At 38.2% G+C, this 22796-nt stretch overlaps 1 protein-coding gene across 3 annotated transcripts in view; it reads right to left on the bottom strand.

The window, feature by feature from the left end:
• Nucleotides 1-2950: 2950 nt before the first annotated feature.
• ARHGAP29 (Rho GTPase activating protein 29) overlaps nt 2951-22796 on the bottom strand; it is a 53674-nt gene continuing 33828 nt past the window's right edge. Inside the window, exons 5-24 of one of the 3 annotated variants that reach the window (XM_074597726.1) lie at nt 22589-22661; nt 18651-18711; nt 18031-18168; nt 17695-17759; nt 17085-17195; nt 16873-16953; nt 16388-16576; nt 16023-16160; nt 14501-14691; nt 12506-12672; nt 11829-11957; nt 11559-11657; nt 9899-10062; nt 9462-9650; nt 9182-9319; nt 7320-7552; nt 6129-6435; nt 5848-5956; nt 5362-5481; nt 2951-4831 (exon numbers count right to left, since the gene is read on the bottom strand). In XM_074597726.1, the coding sequence (XP_074453827.1) occupies nt 3930-4831; nt 5362-5481; nt 5848-5956; nt 6129-6435; nt 7320-7552; nt 9182-9319; nt 9462-9650; nt 9899-10062; nt 11559-11657; nt 11829-11957; nt 12506-12672; nt 14501-14691; nt 16023-16160; nt 16388-16576; nt 16873-16953; nt 17085-17195; nt 17695-17759; nt 18031-18168; nt 18651-18711; nt 22589-22661 (3604 nt within the window). In that variant the 3' untranslated portion in view covers nt 2951-3929. The remainder of the gene's footprint in view (nt 4832-5361; nt 5482-5847; nt 5957-6128; nt 6436-7319; nt 7553-9181; nt 9320-9461; nt 9651-9898; nt 10063-11558; nt 11658-11828; nt 11958-12505; nt 12673-14500; nt 14692-16022; nt 16161-16387; nt 16577-16872; nt 16954-17084; nt 17196-17694; nt 17760-18030; nt 18169-18650; nt 18712-22588; nt 22662-22796) is intronic. The other 2 variants (XM_074597728.1, XM_074597727.1) reach the window with 2 other exon arrangements.

Here is a 22796-nt window from a genome sequence, read left to right as displayed (position 1 = left end):
GTTGACATGTTTATATAAAATAGCGTTGTTTGTAAATATCAGATATCCTCCCCCCTCCAAAGTTTGCTAGTGGAAAGTTGAAACTGCTTGTCCCATTCTCCCAACATATTATGTTCGTGTGTGCGTTGACATTGTGTGTACTGGGCCATTGGGATGGCCCAGTAAGAGCAGATTTATAGTCAGACAGCAAGTGCTGAGGACACAGCACACACACACTACCTGTCTGGGGGTTACTTTGGATGAGCTCCAGTCCGGCCCCATGGACTGAATATGCATTAGCAGCTGCAGCACATCAGGTACACTGCTGAAGCACATGTTCCAGTTTAGTCTCATCCAAAGAGAATTAAGTTTGTGTGCTCTGGGACCACCCCGTACTGTGAACCACAGTGGTACGCAGAGGAGTCACTTAAGAAGTATAAACACGCTTTGAACTAAGTTACCAATGTTAGCAGATGCAAAGTGCCTTCGCAGAGCATTTCAAGTGAGCTTGCAGATGAACTCAATTAAGGCCTCTGCTACACTACAGAAGCTAAAGAATTAATGGATTTGCAAGCAAAACAAGGACTTCTTAAATAGAAGCAATAAAAAAATTGAAAACTTACCACAAAAGCTTACCTCATGTGTGAGTACTGCTGTGCTACGGGAAAGAGAAAGGTTTCTGGAGGAATGTTCAGCTTGGCTGCAAAGGAACACACATCTTAGATGCAGTTAGCACTTGCAGAATAACACTGCTCAGTTGTAAGGAGATTGTTTTAATCCCCTGCTTGACACAGAACAGCTCCATCTGCAAGTTTAAGGGCTCCTGAATAAAAATCCTTCCAAATATCCAATATGACCAGCACAAGCGCAATAAAGTCTGTACTAGAAGGCTGATTTCTGAAGGTATTTCTTCAGATCTGAACAAACCCTGTATTTGAAAAGATGGTCTCAGAAAGGTAGTTCTGGTAGCATTAGGGGCCCTGCTAAACAAACAGCTGTCATGACTAATTAGGTCAGGGACTTAAGGCAGTCGGTACTCTGCCAAAGCTTTAAGAGGGATGAGGCAGTGCCTTACGACTTCACAAGCAAGCAAATGTGACAGAAAGGTTTCCTCCCCAGAGGGCAAGCCGCAGGGCACTGGCACTTGGTTTGACCCACAGCCCTGTCACCTGGGGCAGGTGGATGGGATTACTGCCATTCCGTTGGGGTGAAGCAATTTCGAACACAAGACCTGAGGAAATCTGCATCAGAACCGAAAGAAACAATAGGGGCCATTAGTAACATTTCCAGTCAAAAAGAAAGCCAAAGTCTTTTACCGCAGGCCTAAGGCCGGGCTGCCGCGGTGGTCACGTCCCTGCCGTCCCTGCCGCTTCCCGGGGCCTGCTGAGGCGCTTCCTCACAGGGAGGGGAAGGCCTCACCGTACCGCTCAGAACAAAACACAGCCTCGGCGTCAAAGTGCAAACATTTACAAGAATTTACAAATTAAAAAGTCACACGGTGGCCCTTAAGCCACTGCCTCCCAGGTCCCCACAGGCTGCCCTGCCCTCTGATCTGTCGGGACAGTTCTGGAAGAACCCTCCGGGCCCCCTTACCACCGCCCCTCCTGGGGTGTCACCACAGCGGGTAGTAGCAGGGTCACAATTCATTTAAATAAGCTCCAAAGGTTTTCATTTCAAAAGTGCACTCGCTCCTTCACTTGTATTGCATAAAGAGTCAAAGACGTTATAAAGCAGGGACATGCATAATTCATCTTTTGGAAGTGATGATTTTTTCATAGAATAACGTGGTTTTAGAAGATGCCTACTCATCCACACACAGAGGCATGCAGGCTATCAGAAACATCAAACAGACCCGAAGCACATTTAAAACAGCGGAAACCTCTCACACTAGCAAAACACGGAAGCAGATGGTACATAAAAAGCAATATGGTAACAACCAGTAGTAACTGGCATTATGACTTGGTTAAGAAATGCTCATCAGCTCTCACAGATTAGTATTACAGGCTACCACAATTCTCCATCTCAGCAGCCTGCACTGGGGTATACTGGGGACCCTCCATCCAACTAGACAAACAGTTTATATTACAATTTCTTAAGCCATTAGCATATTCAGTGCTAGACATATACTGAAACATTTAAAAATATAGTGAGACAATAGATTTAATGGTAGTTCACAAACTAATTTGCCATCTTGTGGCCCTAATCTACACTGATCTCCACCATCCTTTCACAGCTGTGCTACAAGGTTCTGCTACAATGCCGGTAATGTTTCTCTAATGCTATTGCTGCTCATTAACCAGTTGTGTGGGGTTCTGCCCTCCCTGCCTCCATTCTCAAAGTGGAACAAACTCCCATCTTTGTCAAGAAGCCTTTATCCCTCCTTTTATTTTATTATGCAAGTCACAACACCAGTCTGGGCAGATACCAGCATCTGCCATTTTCAGTTCTTCTGCAGTATGAGGCAGCTTCCCAAAGAAATGGCTCCTGGCATGGCCAGAACCAGCCGGTGGTAGGACAGCCTTGGCCAAGAGTGCAATCCCCACTCCTGTGGAAGCGTGACAAGGAATCAGAAGTTCAGCGTTGTGCGTTTGTTGTGGAAACTAAAATCAGATTACGTCCACTGAAAGCAGTATGGAATTTTATTTGGGATAGTCTGGGAAGAAGGGCAAAGGGAATAGAGTAGGAAAGTCCAGTATATTTTATGCTGCAAAACCAGAAATGTGATTCTTTGCTTTTCCTGTCCTCTGAGAGTCCTGTTGGTTCTTACATCAGTAGAAAGTACCATACTAAGATAACTGTACTCTATAGTATGTGAGAAAGAGTCAAGCTAATTGTAATCTCATTAAGGTGAGCATGCCACCCCCCCGTCCCCAGAAGACAGATGCAGCAGAGTACTATACTATTGCAAAGGCCAAATGTTTGTATTTTAATAAGTTAGAAGAAATTCAGATATAGAAGCCATAGAGTCATGAAATGTTAACAAGTTAATATATTTTAAAGCAAATATAACAGTGTACACATAAAAACCATTTAATACAATGTGAAAACCATTAGATGCACCTACTAATACAGATTTTTGGTTATTTTCAGCTCTCTCACTGAAACTTGGAAACAATGCTCTTCATTTCAGTTACACCAGGTTAAATGGTGAAACTGATCTATAGCAAGCAAATCACTGCCTTCTCATTCACCTGGAAAGACAGCACCACTGCAACTGATAGTCTCTCCAGAAGGGCATCCAAACCAAACAGGCTGTGCACATTTGCCTCACTTGTTAAGCTATACAAGAAACCAGATGTGGATTGATTGCTTCTTCTGAATAGTAAAGCTCAGTAAGTGCATCCTTGCTGTACAAAAAAAACCCTTAAAGTGACAACATAGAAACCTGGCAACAGATAACCATGTCTGCCTAAAATATACACATATGATACATAATTATGGACCATGCCGGCCAGTATGTAAGTCTGTTCAGGAGCAAAGCTTTAATTGCACAGATTAGAAAACTGAACAAATGCTTTTACAGAGCAAAGCACAAGCTTTGGTTTACGCTTAGACAGTGAACATTAAACCTCCCATTTTTATTACAACATCTATTATGAAAAACGGCTCCTTTCACACTGCTACATACAATGGTTGTTTCTCTATGAATAAGCACTCCATTCCATACAATGAAATGAAGCTCAGTGTCTTATTCAATGGACCCATTAGCTGTATCTAGACTGGGAATGCATTAAATCTTTATGAAAAGCTACTGAATTACAAAAAGTTTGACTTACTTCCTTCACAATTCCCCAGCCCTCCCCCCAATTTTAAAATGCTGCATATATAAAAATAACTCCAATATGGCACAAAAGTGGGATTCTCAAGGGAAGGCAAAGGATAAAGGGGCAAAGGGAAGCCTCCACTGGCAACATCAACAAATTGCATACAGTCCAAGAGGAATTTGCGCCCTATACAAAATGAGCTTCCCTGTGTTCCAGTTCTTGGATCCTTTTTGGTCTCAGTCTCTGGTAAGTAGGCTTCAGATCTGTAGGGTGAATATCCTCTGAGCTAGTTTTTTGTTCATTTGTGTTTTGTTCAGGATCACCTGATGGAAGTGCAGAGCTCCTAGCCAGTTTCACAGTATTATCCTGGTGAAGCACAGGGCTAGCACTGGCTGGCGCACAAGCTTTAGCAAAAGAACCCTCTTCATTTTGTTTTGATTTGTTAGAGGGTGGTTTATAAAATGTCCCTGGGGGTGGCTGCAATGTTCTTGGTGCCCTAAAGGCAGCAAGAGGATTGGCATCAGGACCATTCCCTTCTGTTGCTGTCCTTCCTGACCTGACAGAAACAGAATATGGCTTACTAGGAAGAATGGTGTTAGCTGAATTGTTACCAGTGCTGCATGACGAAGATAAGGCACCTGCAGTTCCACTCTCAAGTGCCCGGTTCTCCTGGGGCACATTAGTCACGATCATTGCTGTCCTTGCTGTGATATCATACTGTTTATATTGCTTGTCCCAAGTTTTTCGCAGCATCTGAGTGTCGTAACAAGGAAGTCTGCAGCAGGTATTGACAGCAGGGAGTGCCTTCACCTCTGAAACTTCTTCAATAGTAGGGCTTCTGCCAAGCTTCTCTGGACTTACTGCTCCTGCATTTCGTGAATTTCTTTCATTCAAAACACATGGAGGAAGTATTCGGTCTACAGGTAGGCTCACAGGGCGAGTAGCTGGTTTTGTCCTTGGAACCCGCAATGGAACTTTGGTAATCTGACGGTTAGGTTTTGCAGGAAACAAGTTAATTTTACAGCTGTCTTCACCTAGACAAACAAATGAATCATTGTCTCTCTCTGAAGCTGGACTCACAGCATCACCTAGAAACACACAAATAGATATGACTGCATCTTTGTGCCAAATATTAAGAGAAGTCAGCAAGACTTTTGCCAACAGAATATGAACTTTATTAATGACCCCTCGACAGTTGTCATTTTAATGGGATAATGGTTTTTAGGTATACCTTGTATACATACTAGGAGTATCCTACTCCAACCAAATGTTAGCATTTCAATAGAAGTAAAACATGTATTGTACAGATGTAACCAAGGAAGACACTAAGAAGAAAAAGGGGCAAAGAGACACTGCACTTTTTTTTTTTGTCTGGTGCTTTCCCATCCCTGAATATTTTAAGTTTTAATAGGTTTCAGAATGTTGCACTGTTAATGTACAGGACATGGCTGAACTGGTAACACCAGCTGAAAATCAGTATAATTAAAAGGGGTCATGTATAATTCCTCCTAAATAAAGTAGAAGAAATCATGCCTACATTAAAACAAACCACTGTAGTAGCACAGGCAAGCAGGAAAAAAAAAAATCTTACAGAAGATTTATAACTAGATTAGCAAACCTGGCTCTCTTGGAGCAGAAGTATTCATATCCAAAATGCTGGCAGCTGATGATTCTGTCAGAGAATTACTCTTTCCAGAGCTTTCTGGTTTAGTTCCAGTGAGGGGTAACGATACACATTCTGGGGAAAAACAATGGTCAAAACAAGTTAATTGCTGGATATTGGTTTGCAGCATCACAGTGGATTTCAGAAACCCACAGTCACAGCATAATTATCTTTTTTTTTTTTTTAAAGAGGGAGAAACAAAAACACTGTTGTATTCTCTTACTAAATGCTTTAAGCTGTTTCCATAAACAGAGGTTTCTGAAAGCCTTTAGAAAGATTTAATTTTCTGTTCCTCTTACAAAGATAAATAGTATATCAAGCACTGATAAGCAGGTTTTAATCACTTGCTTCTGTCTAAATTGAAGAGCTGCATGCACTGTAATCTAATGCATCCATGACTGCTTATTCACCCACTCCAAGACTTAATAAAAGCCCACTAACCAGTTGCAGATGTATCTACTCGTTCTTTTGTATTCTTGCTATTGTTCGATTCCAAGAACAATGCAGCTGTTTCTGAAACTCTGCTTTCACTTGGAGCTATTGGAATACCCTGTTAACAAAAGTCAGAGCAAAAGTAAATAAGAAGTCAAGAGCTCCTTAACAAAAAAAATAAAAAAGACCACAGAAATGTAATAAAAACGTGCTCTGGAATGCTGCAGCATTTGACACAGAAGTTAAGACAGCACCAGTAACATTGCAGCAGCACAAGAAAAGTCACTCACTTCCTTTACAGCAACAAACGACTTCCTCTGCTGCTGTGGCTCCCTCTCTTCTGCTGATAAAGCAACTCTGACTGCAATGGCAGTTTCTTCAGACTGAGATGTGCTCAGAAGTGGTTTCAATGAAACATCAAATATCTTTTCATAGTATGTTATGAGCAGCTCCACTACTCGGGCCTGATAAGGGTAATCCACAAGTGATGACAAAGAAACTGTAGCATCCGTTTGACGTGGCCTGATCAGAGTTGGACCAAATATAATGCCCAGGTTGCTGGCTGACATTTTATTTTCATCAGACTGTTCTGTGACCCTGCATAAAGAGGGAAAAAAACCCAAATCACAAGAGTTAAGAGGGTTTTACTACAGAAATATTTTAGATATTGCAATACTGTCTTGTGTCTAAAGCAGTTAAGAGACAATAAAAAACTGAAGGTGAGTTTGGTAGGCAGGCAGAATCTTCAGTGCAGACCGCATTTAACAGCGGCTTGGACTAAGCACCTTCCACACAGGGCGTCTTTATGCCCTGTTTGGTTAACGTTATTTGTGGCTATTTGATATTTCTGGGGATGAGGAAAAGAACCTGTCTCATTCTAAATAACAATATAGCTGTGGCACAATATTACCCATTTTTATTGGTAGTTATAATGTCAGTAACACATATTGTTTTAGTTGTTGATAAGTAATGCTTATATTAAGTCAAGGACTTTTTCAGCTTCCCACAGAAACTGAGAGGAAGCATAGACAGGACAACCTGTCCAAAGGAATATTCCATACCACAGACGTCATGCTCAGCATATAAACGGGGGTTGGACAGGGGGCAGGAATATGCAATTGCTGCTTGGGCCAGGCTGGGTAATTGATCACTGGGTGGTGAGCAACTGTATTGCATCACTCCTTATGTATATTTTAATACTATTATTTTCTCTTCTGTTACTGTTCTAGTAAACTGCCTTTATCTCAGCCCATGAGGGTTTTTTGTTTTGTTGGGTTTTTTTTTTCCTCTCTTCCTCCCTCTTCTCCCTATCCTACTGGAGGCAGGGGGAGGGTGAGTGAATGGCTGCGTGGTGCTAGTTACTGGCTAGAGTTAAATCATGACATTCCTTACAGTTGTCAAAAGGGTACAAGAGTCTCCTCGTACACAGCATGTAACAGTTTAAATGCAAACTGATGTTGAAAAATAAAGTCTTTTCTCACCTGTGAAGGTGTCCAATAAGGTACTGGAGAGTGTTATAGTTTGGTACAGGCAGTTGTTTCAGAAGATCTTTAATTTTAATGATGATCCTATTCAGTTCAATACAGATTGACTGTCTTGTCTTTGATTTGGGGCTAGCTTGTTTAGCGTCCAGTTCCTCATTAGCACTCTGACTTTCTTTTGCAAGTCCAATGAACTCATTGTAAAGCCGAAACAAAATCAAGGGTTCCGGAAGCTGAAGAAATAAGAACATTTCAGAAACACTCAGGCCTCAATTTTAACTTCTTTGTTTCCTTCTTGTTATTCTTCAACTTTGCCTGGTCTAGCATCTTTTGCTTAGATGATGGCATGACTTAATCCTTGTTCATTAGCTCAAACCACAATTTGTTAAATCCAATCCCATGTAACAAAAACATTTGCCCCTACACCTGCCTCTGGAAATCTTTTGCTAACCCTTTCCTCCGATAGCTTCAAGACTGAGCATTTATCAATACAAGTACAGATTTCAAAAAAGTGATTGCTCTGAGGGAGGGTGTTACACTGCATATACACAAATACCATGACAGTAGACCAGTTTTTGTTTTTTTTTTTTTTTTTTTCTTTTTTTTTTTTCCTCCAGCCTGTGATAGTATATTACATGTGGTATCAAGTTTGGTCCATATTCCATTTTTTAAAATTGGGATTTTAGGCCAATTTTAGGTAATATTTGTTTTTAATTGTCATCTAAGTATTCTCTCAGTATGAAAATGAATGTTAATAATAAAAAAAAAATTACAAAAGACAAACCCTTCCAACCTGACTTGACTATTTGCATTGCCCCAGCTTAGATAAAATCAAAAAGTAGAAAGACTAGATAAACCTCAAAATAATTAGTTAATGATTAGTCTCAAATAGGGTTTATCTCAGGATTCTGTCTAAAAATGTCTGAACTGCATCTTTCTAGCGCTGTTCCTCCATTTAAAATGAGCAGGTTTACCTAAAAACCACACCAACAGATCAGCTATAAAGGAAGTAATAAGATCAGAAGAAAACATGTTATTTGACTTCTACTTTTAATTATAAGCCCTATTCAGAATACAGCATGGTGCCTCAAATTGGTACCCTAGTTTGATATATTTAATATGCTACCTTTTTACTTGACTATGTAGGCAGAGTACATCTTTGTAGTTTTTAAAAAGCACTTAACGGTAATGATCATAGGACTGAAATGCTCATCTCTGACAGCCAGTGTAAGGAAGAGGACAGGACCATGCAGCTAAAGATTATCCCTTTCAGGGCTAACAAGTTTTTAGAGTGACTCAGTAATTTCACTGAGCGATATCCCAGCCTCATTTTTGAGATAAATACTGAAACTGTTTTGGAAAACTCAATCATGGAGCTCAAAATCTCCATGTTGAATGAAAAAGATAGATAATCCTCCCATAACGAGCACATCATGTTCATTCAGTATTTCATTAAATTAATGTTAGCATATATTAACAGCAATACATTAGCATCTGTCTGCATGAGGAGGCAAGAATATGGGAATGTTTTAAACTTCACGTAAGACAGGCAAATTCAGTATTCAGTTCAAAAATTAAAGCTTTGCTACAAGTGGATAAACAAAAGCTTGTTCTATGTATAGTACTAATGTTTAAAGAGACACTATGCCCATGTGGAATACACATTGTAATACCAGCAGTCAGTAATCTCACAGCTTTCCCTGCCCCTGTCACAGGCCCCATGTGAAAACTAAAAAAACCTTACTGCAAATATACAAGGCATTTACTTAATCTTCAGCTGCACCACTGCTGAAAAGGAACTTTTTTTCCCCTAGAATATAGTATCCTTCTATGTCTGTCCATCTGACCTCTCAAGTACATACCTGGCGGAGATACAGCTTGAGAACATTGCTGATATCATGTGCATAGAGTTCTGAGAGCTCAACCAAATCTTTTCCATTTTCAAAAGCTTGACAAAGCTTTTCAACTCTTGATTTGGCTCCATTCACACGATAGATGCCCTGAAATTAAGAGACTGGCATAACTCTACTTTAATTTGAAAGGCAAGTCTAAAGCACAGATGATATCAATAGTACAGCATTAACATCTTAAGAGATTATTTTTAAGATTGTTCATACTTAAGTTTTATAAATTTGAGCATACCTTGACATTCAGCGCCCTGCTTTCAATTTCTGACGTGCACTTTTTGATGATGAAAGGAATGCCATCAGGAACATTTTTAGCAGCTTGGGCAAATTCCACTCCAAACAAGTGAAGCCTTCCATGAAGTTTTTTGTGCCCACATTGAATAGCTAAAGTCTCTAAACATTTTTTATGGCATGCAAGTGAACACTACAAGGGAGGGAAAAAAAGCACATGGTTTGATACAATGTGACACCATAAGAAATATCTCTGCTGTTTGTCACCCCATGTGTGTGCAAAAGAACGATTTATTCGTCTGTTGTGCTTTTGCTTTGAGTTCATGATGATTCTATGAGCCACAAAGCCTGTACTTTTTACGCAGAAAAGTAATGCAAGTTTCCAGAACTCCCGACTTCACTTAAATCCCAAGCAGCAACTTAAACTACTTTACAACTTACCTCCTCACATTCAGCTCCGTGAAATACCACTAAGCTGTCACATTCTCTGCATTTAGATGGAGCTCTCAGCTTCCGTAGTTTGTGTGTTTGTGCTGCTTTGGACATATTAGCATTTCTAAAAGGTCCTGGAGAACTTGCAGTTTCAGATGTCAGATCATTTAAACCTGGAGAGAATTTCTCTGTTACAGTCATTCTAATATCTACTATTGGGATAGGGTATTTATTCTGATTTTTTAGAACTGTGCTGCAGACCACAGAATTCTAAGTAAATTGCAACTAAAGTAATAAAAAACATTTAAATCACAAGGAAGCAAAACAATGTTACAGTTTACATAACGGGCACATTAACTATCAAATAATCTTATTTAAAAGTGGAATCAATCAGTTTTGCATTTTTAAGTATTTCAGTTTTCTCCTGTATTAATGGCATGTGAAAATACTGGGACATTTAATTCCAACTGTTCGTGCAACTTTTCATGAAAGTTTCATTCTATGTATTTCAAAAGCCTGTACTAGAGGATGAAAGACGACATTATGGTTTGGCCTGTAGTGTTTCTGAAATACTTAAAAAATGCATTCTTCGCAGCAGGAAAGAATTAACACGCTCGCAGCAGAACCCATATACAATGAAAAAAGAATCACCGGTTCTCAGTCTCCTAAGATAACAAAAATATTTTCTAGAGGATTCTAAAATCAGAACGGCAACTGGTGCTTTTTGTGACAAGTTTTTTTTCAAGCAATTTACTTAGAATGCTATCAACAACTCTGTGAAGCAAAATCCTTTGTTTTACAGATAAAAAACTTAAAATTAACACATACAGTTAATTGCCCAGAAAGCTTCTCAAAAGCTCAAGTATTGATTAAACAAACCACTCCAAGTGAAAGTTTGCATTCATTAACATGTTGCCATGCTTAAATCTGGATCTATATTAGTACTGTTAACCACAGGCTCATTCCTAGAAGGCAAAGTATACGTTTAGGAAATAAGGACTAACTGAAGAATTTCCTAAAGGCTTTACTGAGCAAGTGCCACAAATATTTCAGAACTAGTTTGTAAGTACTGCAGTCATCCCACAGAACTATTTCTGATAATCCAGTTATTCAGGTTTCAGTACCTGTGGCAACATTGTCTTTACACAGTAAAAATTCATTTGAAAACTAGAAATGGTCTGGTCAAATCTGGGACAGATGTTACGAAACTTGCTTTATCTAACTTGAAAAGGATAAAATATCAATTATTACCCTAAACATTTGGATTCACTTTTTTCCAATTTGCCAATTACCAACCCTCCGTATCTGTACATTTCACTTCAAAGTTCAGAAGTGATCTTAAGTACCTTAGTGCCATGCTGCTAATTTTAAATGCAAATGTCTGGAGGGAATGGTTAGTGGATCATTTTGTTTACCTCAGGACAGTGAAGACACTAGAAGTGTTTAAAGGCTGCCCATACAGTGAATCTAAATGTATGAAAACAATTCTGCACCGTTCCATTAAAATGACCTGAACATTATTCTTCAGCTCTCAACCTCAAGTGGATACACGCTGTATTGAAAAACAACACTGCTGGTAATCACAGCTTTGTTAACATACTTCTTAAGCATGTTAAAAAGAAAAGCCACACTCTACAACAGGGGACTTCAGGTACGGAAACAACATTACCACAGTCTGAAGGAGATGGTGGCTCTCTTTCATCAAGATCATCTGCAGATGACATAGTACCAGTGGAAGGTGTTCGGGGAAGTCGTCTTTTAAAATCCCCTAGCAGATGAGAAAAATTTTGAGGAAGCTGTAAGTATCAGTTCCACCCAACTGCTCATTTTCATTATAGGCTCTGTCCAACAATTGCTAAACTAACAACATCATCTCCATTAATGTAAAACAGTCCAAAGAAAAGACTTCAAATTAGTATAGCAACGAGTGTAGCTGTACCTGGGCTAGCAGATGGAGAATCCATGGATCGTGACTCGCTGCTTCCCCCGGCACTTTCAGAATCACTGCACATTCCTCCACTCTGGTTGCCAACTGACCATGACCTGAATGGTGGTGGCCCTCGCATTGCTTTGGAAAAGAAAATCCGCAAATTCCAAATGTCAAGGACAAAATTACATTATTTTCTTTTTATTTAAAAGACGGACTATCATTATATTCAAAATAGGAAAATATTGCAAAAGTTACATGAACATGCAATATAGTGAAAAAACCACGGCATATATTCCTGTAAAAGCTTCAGGATGTAAGGAAATGAATTTCAGAAACTCGACACTTGTGCTTTTGCAAAAGACCGGAAATCAACGTAGTATTTACAAAACCAATGTATTTTAAATTGCTAAAGTTGATTGAAATAGTTTAGTACACTGTGCTTGACAGTACTTGCTGTTTGAATTGCATCTCACCTTTCTTGTCAAAGAATCTAGGTATACATGCAGCCAGTTTTCCATTAGTCCTTCTGCTTAAGTACATAACTGTTTTTACAGGCTTTGAACTTTAAAACACATTTTTTTTAACCCCTTCAAGGCTATATTTCTGACAGTGAGACATCAAGCACCTGTTTTTTTCTGGTGTTTTTATTTAGGGACTGAACTCCTGACAAAATACAGAAGAACTACCTTGGATATCTGTGCTGATGGAAGATCTCTTCTCTCCAATCTTTTGTGAATGATGATAAATTGGGCTTCCCACATCATCTAAGGTCTGAGCAGGAAAATCTCCTGAACACTGAGATAAGTTACCATGCGATGTATGGACACTGCTGGCTGATTGCTTATTAAAAACCCTTCAGAAAGAAGAAAGTAATTTGAAGAGTAAATAAGACAGAATAGAATGAAAAGCAAAGCAATGGTTTTTTTTATCTCTGGGCACGAAAAATGCTTCACTTAATTTAATTTTCATGAACATACATATTTGACATGTAATTATTAAAGCCCAAGTAAAATAAAAGAAGGGTGGCAATTTATTTTTAATTAAATATGTGCAATTTCCTAATGTTTCCTCCCCTCCCCCATATATCAGCTTTTCCACATCTCTGCAATTATGACCATTCTTCTGCAGACTTTGAAAAAACAGCAAATCTGTTCATTTAAAGACCAGAATAATTCAGAGGATATGGCATCCTACTTTTATGGGGGTTTTTTCCTCCAAAAGATTTTTCTGCCCAGCCGTCATGACCATTCACCTATAAACGTATAGGCGCTAAAGTGCTATGCTTTTTTAAAAGCAAAGAAACTATATTAAAGCTACCACAGAGCTTAAAGCCAGTCCATTATGAAAATGTGCTCTCAAGATAAGGACAGAAAGCTACTAACAGTAATTAATGTAAAATGCTGTGCACCCTGTGGACAAAATGGCCTGCTAGCCAAGTTTAACAGTCAGGAAGCTGTTCCTTAATCAGTTCTACCCTATCAAGCTGAAGGAAATAAAGACTTGAAAACACTTAAACTTGCGTTTGCCCAAGCTGCTGTCCCTTAAATAAATGCAGACCTAAACAATAAAAACGATTGCTTCAAGTACACGGAGAATCACAAGGCCATGTCAAAGAAAACTAAAGGTGTGGAGAAAGGAGGAGAAAAAACACGCTACTATAAATCTTAAGCAGTAAATAGCTGGGAGAGCACACAAAGAGTCTGAAATTTCATGCTCATCAGTTTCTCAGGGAGCTGCACAGTTAAATCCCCCTAAGTCAAAGTTTATGAGTATAGCCTAAATCAGTCTTAAAAGGCAGGAAATTTACAGACAAGAACTAAGAATCTCAGATTTAACTTTGAATTTCCTGGCTTTTGTTGGTAGAAGTCTGACTCAAGCGTTAGGTTTTTTGTGTTTAGTTTCCTTTTGAAAGACGATGACGACACTTTCCTGTAGAACTGTGAAACACACAGATTGGAATGGATATTCTGGTGCTTTAGTGCCAAGATGACTATTTTATAACAAGCTAAAAGGTGGAAAAGCATTTGGCATACTGACATGAGTTCTCTTTTTTGTTTTGTAGTTTTTACTTCCACATTAGCTGTATCTTTAACAGATGAACAGTAAAAACTGCCACTTTGCAGTGGTTAGGAAAAAAAATAATTATCTATAACACAGGGACGTGCGGACTCTTAAGCTTTTTTTAGTTACATAGCATGAGACAGAAATCAAGCAACACTTCCTGACAAAAAAGTTGCTAAATGTAAACAATATGAAAGAAGGTACTGTAGCAGCAAGGCCTGCAGAAGAGGAAAACTACCTCCTCAGACTTTCTGAACTGATTATCAAATACAGATTATCAAATACTGCCACACCACACTACAGAGTTAAAAATTTACATTTTTCATATTAACCATTATCTACATTAAAATAGTAACAAGTCAATTCTTGCACAACAATTGTCAATATTTTAGCAAGCCTTATTACACAAAATGAATTCTGCTTTGGAATTTAAGTCAGGTTTTAATGTCAACATTATATATAATCTACCAAAAGATGAGTCAGAGAAATAGAGAATGGTAAGGCATGGCAAAACACCAGGATTCATTTTATTCCTCCAAAAATGTTGTTTTACTGTTAAACACATGTGCCTAGCATTTAATTCTAAACCAAGCAAATGCCACCTGTAGTGTGGGACTTACCCATCAACCTGGGAACTCCGGGTTTCAAAAGAACCTGATTCAATAGGAACACCTTCCTTTGGCAAACTTTTCACAAACTCTGAATACTGGTGACCAGGGTCATAGAGTTTGGCACTCTCACAAAGGGACTGGCAGTTAACTGGAAGAGATACAACCTGAGCGTGCTGCAGCTGGAACAGGTTAACTGTTGCCTATTAGGAGAAAAAAATAATTATTTAAATACTTGTAGATAATTTACTAGATATTTCACTTGTACTTTGCTCAACCAAATTAATATCTCAAAATAAAGTTATTTTAACAATAAACCTAGAAAAAAATCTAGAAGATAGTAACATTTGTAGGGATGAACTTTGTGCAAGATTCCTGAAAATCAACTGCAAAAACTTCATCTCTAGTATAGATACTAGTATTCCTCTTTCCGCTGGGTTATTGAATCCTCCAGGTACCACAGGCAATTCCAATGGCTTCCCCATTGGGTTGATGAACATAAACAAGGTTTGTTGCTACCAAAAAGACAATTTTCATGCTCTGGAAGGATTGTTAGTCACCACTACAATGATGAAGTAGCTGGAGTTCCAAACCCAGATGAGCTCCATATCACCTTGAGACACGAAATGGACAAAACTCCTTATCCCAACTGAACAGATTAACTGAACGCTTTCTTTGTTAAATTACATAAAACTTGTAAAATATTTTATCACAAGGCAGAGACCAGGGAAGGGGACACTGCATGGTGGCTTCTTCAGCTTTTGGGTTGCCAAGTAGTTTGCAATTTAGATATATTTGAAATAAGTTTGTCTAAGCTTTCTACTGGTCTTAAGGGTTGGGTTTTGGGTTGCTTTGTGTGTATGTGGGGGGGCTGTTTGGTTTTTTATTTTCCCTCCCCGCCCCAGAATTAAATTGCTTTCGTCTCATCTAAAAAAAGTACACATCTATTGGAACGATGCGTTCTTAGAGCTTTTTTAAATAAAACAACAACCCACAGCTGTGTATGTGGATACACTCTTTCGACAATCCTTTGCTTATTTACATGTGTTAATACATTAAATTAGTTGCAATGGATCCTGTAGTAATTGAGACTGTCATCAAGATTAGCAGGCTCCATGCTGCAGCATGCTAACATCCATTCTGTGCTTGAGCCAAACATCTTTGCTAATGCACTAATGAAAATAATGGGAATGGGAGCTGTACTTTTAAGCAAAAGAGTAAGACTGCTGCCATCAATATTCTTAGAGAGGTTTTACACGAATTGTGTAGTCAGGGTTCTTGCAAGGCAACAACTCAAAAAAAACACCCCAAAATTCCAGATATGTATAACACCCTCCTCTTTTCTTTTTTAAACTCCTAACAGAAAGAGAGCACCAAAATATATATTAAAAGTTTTTCTTCTTTTTCTATTGGCTTGACCTCTGTCCTTTGAAAATTTTCTATTTTAAGCAGTTAACACTATAGATGAGGCTTTCTTTTAGTCTTACCAATCTCTATGTATCTGTGCCAAACCTATTTTAAAAAGCATGCTTACAGCTTTAAGAGTAAGATCACACTGGTATATAAGCTCCCGAAGCTGTGTTAAGACATCGCTTTTAAAGCTTTCCAAATCATTTCTTTTTTCTTCAACCTCTGCCATGCTTGCTTTATAGTGTTCATTGGCCTCTTCAGCCTAGAGAAAACACAAGTGTAAAGGGTTGATGGACTATAGGCCTTGATACTAGAAGCAAGGAAAAAAAACACCACCCAAGACACTTGCAATTGTAGATTCCCATTTAGGATAAAAGCCCAAAAGAGCACAGCATGATTAAAATTAAGAATTACGAACTTGCTCAAATGCTCCCATTGGGAAACCATGAGTAAAACCAGTGTGGGCTTATCTTTAAAAAAACCTCTTACTTTTTGAAGAGCTTCCTCTTCTAGCCTTCGTTTTTTTTCCAGTTGCTTGCTGACATCTTTCACAAAGCTTCCACTTGAGCTAAGATGTTCCTCCTCAGCACGAGCAGTGCAGGATTTTGCCTTTTCATACTCATCTTGACGCTGTGTATATAGCAACTTCGCTTTTCTCAGAGCAGCTTCCAGCTCTTGCTGCAGAATGCAACAAAAGGAAAAAGCAAAAGAATTAATGATTTTAATTTTCCAGTTATTTAATGTGATGTTTAAAGAGGCTGTTACGCACAGGTCTGTATGCTGCAGTTCAAAGTACGTAGTCACAGAAAGATAACTTCTTACAAGTATGTCATGACGTTGACAGTTACATACTACACCAAATAAGCCCTATAGATTCTACATAGGAATTTAAGTGCATAACAGCCTGGTTTAAAAGTTTCATCCTTCTGAAGAATTTTAGATTGAACACTATTAGATATGAAAGAAATACCAACCATTTTTTTCTGTTCTCGCTGCCAAAGCTCTTTGATATCTTTCCTTTGTCTATCCAACTCATTTTTCCTTCCGAGAAGAGGCTAGATAGGAAACATTAATAGAGTACATAAAAGGCTTATAGGCTGCAAGTTTGTTCTTTTGAATAATCTGTGGTGTTACAAAACTTGTAAAAAAACCTAAACAATATCTTGGTCTTTTGCTTTAAGCTTACCTGCACAAATTTGTTAGACTGGAGAGCAGCAGCTGTTTGTTGCCAAAGTTGATTGTTCTCAATATCATTTTGAAAAGCATTAATGAATATTGATTGGAATGGCATATAATCCTAAAATTACACACAACAAAACATTAATGTTCCAGGTAAGGTAGAGGTATGCTGACATTCTAAATGGCTGTATAATTGAACTATATTTTCAATTACATTTAGTAAGGTATTTATATGCGTGTGGAAGTCAGAGTTAGGTGTGAATGTAGAAAATTACTAATTTGTCAGCTATTTTTTATTTTACTAGGAAAACACTCTGAAAGAGAAGTCTACAAATCCAAATCACAAAGCCTACAAGATATTAGACAGAAAAAAGCACATTGTGAAAACTATAAAGGCTACTCTGCATTTTCAACAAAAATAAATTTATATATCAAAATTTCCATAGGAGATGGGAAGACATAAAATACAGCAGATTTTTTAACCTGTGATTTACAGTATAAATGAATTCTTTATCAACTTAAAAATCCACTCCTCCACATCCCCAAAGTTTCCCTTTTGGGCAAGGCATCCAATACATATTTAAGACTTTAAAATAAAGCCCCTAAGATGCACTCACCTGGTGTCCAACAACAGCTTTAGCAGTTTCAGCCATTTTTGCTAAGTTTTTAGCACACTCCACTTCTGTTAAAAAAATTCAGAGTTACTGTTTACACTAGCAGTTGTTACACATGCTAAATGCTTTTTACACTCTAACAGACAGGCTACAAAGGGGACCACCTTCACTTTGTTACAGGCCTTATAATTATAGGAAATGCGTGATAGTTCTGTCCACTTCAGTGGAACAGCTACTAATTTAGAAATCACATTATTGACAGTCTGCAGCACAGAGGCCTGACAACAGATTTAATTTCATCGTGACAAAGCTGATTAAATGCCAGAAAGAGCCACTCACCCAAGCTAAGCTTTCTTTCTACCCATGCGACTACATCCTTGGTATATTTTGACCATGCTTTAGCATAGGACAGAGCCGATTCAATTCCGCTGTCGTTTCTTAGGAGCATGCTATCAACCTCCTCTGCTCGAAGATGTCCTGAAAATAAAGTGTCGAACAAAGAACTGAATTTTAGACATGACCACACACTGAGAGCAAAGCCAGTATTAGCCAACTGTGAATGCTTAAGCAGCTCTGATCTTGAGTTGGTCTTTAATGCTAGTTGACTCTAAACAGGACTGACAGAGGTTTTAGAACAAATTAAAGGGTCATAGTATTTTACCTGGAGTAGTCATATGGTCAGCATAACTTTCTTAAAGAAAGTAACCCAAAAAACCACCAATCATATGATGACATACAGAACTGCTTCAGGCCTTGGTTCTTTTTTCCCTCCCCGAAAAGCAACCCAGATTGATTATTCACAAAAGCATAAAACCTCTGCAGTAGCACATTTTTTTTACAGTGAAGTTTTAATGGCAGCATAGGTGTATAAAAGCGACCAAGCAACTTACTTATAACGTTTTAAAAGATGAAAACACAGATACAGAATGGTGTTTATTAATATTAAATTAACGACCTACCTTGAATATCATCCCTTTCATGCAGTGAACCCCCAGACTCCACAGAAAGATTCTCAAAAGACTGGTATATAAGAAACAAAACATTAAGTTAGCAAAGAAAAGCTCTCACTGGAACTGTCTGGCTAATAAAATAAATGGCATCATCTGCCCCTTCCTTTTTTTGCAGATAAAGCAACAGCCTGTGCTGTAACTCCCTGTCATGTAAGGCACAATACCTTCTAAGCTCCCATAGCTGTCAATTGAGACATAAGAAATAGCAATGAATTACTATATACCTTTAAATCAACAATCTTGAAAAGCTGTGATGACAGAGTTAATCGTTTAACAAAGTAGGTTCATATTTAAGTGATCTCCAGCTTTTCTTAGATCCCTGCCTATCTTTTAAGAATCATTTCATACAGACCTAATGTCGTCTACATGAACAGACACCATTCTATAAGCCATTAGAATCCCATATTTCTTCCTCAAGGGAATAAAGTTATTGTTTCTCCTAAATTACTTGCAGGTGTGTACTGCAGGCACAACAGCTCACCCATAACACTTGCTAATGAAGCCCTGACAATCAGTACAACCTGACAGAATTTAATCCAATAATAAAAGGAATTTAGCACAAGATTTCATCCCTACCTTTGTCCTCATGCTGCATTTTGCCACCCCTTTAATTGTGCAAGTTGAACTATTTGTAGGACAACCAGGCCACTGAACAAATTTAAATGAATAAAAATTGTACCTAGTAACCACTCCTTTTTAAAAAGAAAACAAAACGAAAAACCAAAACACAACCCTATCTCATTTTAAAAGAATAAACTACTCTTGAAAATTTGGGAGCAGAGAGCAGGCAGGAGACAAAGGCTGAGAAAGAGCTACAGAGTAGCCTTAAGCTTTACAAGAACAGCTTGTTTCCATTTTAGACTTTGGTGCTGTTTTATTTTCAGACTTAAACCTAAAATGGAGCACAGCAACAATGATGCAAGTAGTTCTTTTTTGTTTGTGGGTTGTTTTTTTTTTTGATGTAAGTGGAAACTGATCATAAATCACACAAAAATCCTTCAATCATCATTGTTTACCTCACAGCAAAAGCAGCTTTTCATATACCAAAACATGCAAGGTATTAATCACCAATTACATTGAACAGAATCAGCGTAAAGCACAGCTCCATTCCTAAGAAAGTGAAATACTGGTACAATTGCTGTTTAATAAAACAAAGTTTCAGTGAAATGGAAGGGCTTTTTCAGAACAGGTGGGAAATCCATCCAAAGCTGTCTATCAACAAGAAAAATCTGAATTTAGAGATGGATCAACATTTGGTTGCACAGAAAGCAACTTCTGATTTGGGTATAAAGTATTACTGTCTTCAAGTAAATTTTAAAGTGGCATACAGTTAGGGAAGAACAAATAAGATGAGGAAAAAACCTCATGCATATATTATTATATATTATGTTTATATTATCAGGAGGCACTTACAAGTTCTAGTCCTAAAAAATATTTCCCATTGTATGGACTTAAATCACTGCAGTCTTGAGAATTGTTCACTCCCTTCCAGTAATGCAGGCACACAGTCTAGTTCAGGTAGATAATCAACGCTCATTCATCCATCCACATTCACCCCACTGCAAATATGTATACCACGTTTTAAAAGCAAGCACACGGACAACTACTTTTACTTATGTCCTACAACTTCTTACCAGAACTGGACTCATACAGCTTGTCCCCTCAAGCACCCAATGACTCATCCCAGTGAGTCTAGCAGGAAAACAAAGCCTGAGTTCTAGATAGACTTAACTTCCCCATTTTAACCAGTCTCTTCTGCCTTTTTTCTCCACTACCCAAGAACCCTCGCCTTGACAGAGGCAAATCTCTGCACACACTTTGAAAATTTTATCCTTCTCCTTTATTATTCTCTCAGATCCACACAGCATTGAAAAGCATTCAAATAGCTTGTTGAGTAATGAAAGGTCAGACATGCCTGTCTCATCTCTTCCAATGTATTCTAAAGCTCTTCTGTTTTTAATTAAGAAATATTTTTGCTTCTACCTTGTAGTTCTGGTTGTACTACAAGGGCTAAAATGAGAACAATTACATTTGCTAAGAGGGGGTATACATATCATTTAACTTAAGCTTCCAAGTGGAATGCCTGAACTAAAGAATGCAGACTCCCCTGCAGTCAAGAGAAGCAAGATCAGCCCCCCCATCCCCACCTTAGAGCAATCCCCAACAGTTTAGTGGGGGAGGTCCCTAACTTAACAGGCAATTAAAATCTCTCCCCTTAATTAACCCTCAAAGCATTTACATGTTAAATTCTACCAAAACATTATGCTCTAATCTTTTTAAGGGATAGCTAGCTGCTATGTTCCAACTACTAAATGTACACATCTGCAGGAATGAAAAGTTAATACAGCTACTAAAATAGCTTGCATTTAGCTCCTCCTAACACTCAACTTCAAGCTGGCTTCCAAACTGCTCTCTGAATTGCAAATCAAAATGAAATGATTCATCTGTTAAACGTGTATTTATTTGTCTGAATGAAGATGCACTTGAATTTAAAAAAGATTTCCAAGAAATTGAACCATATTATCCTACCTGCTCCAAAATTTATAATTGTTCCCTTCCACATTAGGAAAAGCAAATGACACTACAAAGAAGAGCTTTTAATTATAAACTGGTGACTTCTGGAGCATCTAGAATAGAATTCCTTCTTCATTTTGCTATATTGTAATTTCCCCTTGGTCTTCCCCCACACCCATGTTCAGATGAGTGACCTTTTAGCTAAGCATTCACTTCACATTACAATATATGGGACCATCTTGTTCCACAGGAATACATTTTTACATTGCAAAACCATTACAAGATTAAAATGTTGGCAAATTCAGCACCTTTCTTCTGCTGGTGAACCGATTAGCTGAAATAGTACTTGTTCAAATAATCTCATTTAAGTTACATGAGATGCTAGCTTCTCTGCACTTTTATTTCTGATCCTGAGTCTCATGGAACCAGTTTTCCGAGTAGCCTCCTTCTCCTCCATGTTGTTTGGAAAGTTGAGCTTTGTAGCAGCTACAGAAGTAGGACTTCAGTGATCATCCATCTTTGTCACATGTGTGTTATAAAACATAGGGAAAATTAAAAAAGACTGCTTCTCAGATGTTGCTGGACAGCACTGCTACGATCAAGCCTATGTGAAGGAATGCTAAGCCCTAAGTATGTTTCAACGAAGCCTTTAAAAAACCCCACAATCTAAAATTTTTAACCTTGCTACATCTCAGCCTGTCATAGACATCAACTGCATTTTCCTTGCTTGTAACTTTTAATTTGACTTGATTTACTTGGAAGTCTGTTTCTAGATACACAAAAATTCATAACAGAATTTGGTACTGAGCATTTTTTAATCTCACCCTCAAAGTGTTTAAGGGGGAGTTTAAAATGCTAGTGTTTTTGACTACCTATAAGTTGACAGTGCTATTTCAGTTCTCTTAGTGAATTGTTGTTGAAACAGCTACAGCACAAACTGGGCTCTGGAAGAAGAAAAGGTTATTTCTTAATGAATTAGTCAAAACCAAAAGCCAAAAAGAGTTCATTAGGCCTTTAGCTTCCAGGTCTAACAGGTCTATTCTAACTACTCCAGCAAGCAAATCATTCAAGTATTTTACTTTTAAGTATTTAGTTCTTTTCACTTAACCAATTTAAAAAACTCAAGTACCATTCCAGCAGGTTATCATTTACATATTTGAGCACTAGCCCTGTTGAGTCATCACTGGCATTTAGCACTGAGAATACATTCAAGTATCTGAAATCTTGAATGCATTTTTTTTTCCACGGGTTTAAATCTTTTTTTAACACTCAGAAGATTCCAAGTGTCCCAGCCCCATGATGCAGAGTTTCAGTGGAAATGAAAGTCTCCTTTAAAAGATACTCCACACTCAAAGAGAACGTGTTTAGCCTACCCGACTTCTCCGAGATACAGGAAGTCCCAGTGACGAGCCATTGTCTACATCTCCCATAAGGAAGTCTGAAACACTGCCAGAAAAACAAAGAATTGTGTTACTTCATTACTTTACCTCACCAAGCAATTTCATATCACTGAGAACAAAAATTCAGATAGTGTTTCTAATATCCTTTAAAGGTTCCGCAGACAATTTTTAGAAGTAGTCT

This window comes from Larus michahellis, chromosome 8 (assembly GCF_964199755.1).
Source record: "Larus michahellis chromosome 8, bLarMic1.1, whole genome shotgun sequence".
Classification (NCBI taxonomy): Eukaryota; Metazoa; Chordata; class Aves; order Charadriiformes; family Laridae; genus Larus; species Larus michahellis.
This window is presented reverse-complemented; position numbering and strand designations above follow the sequence as displayed.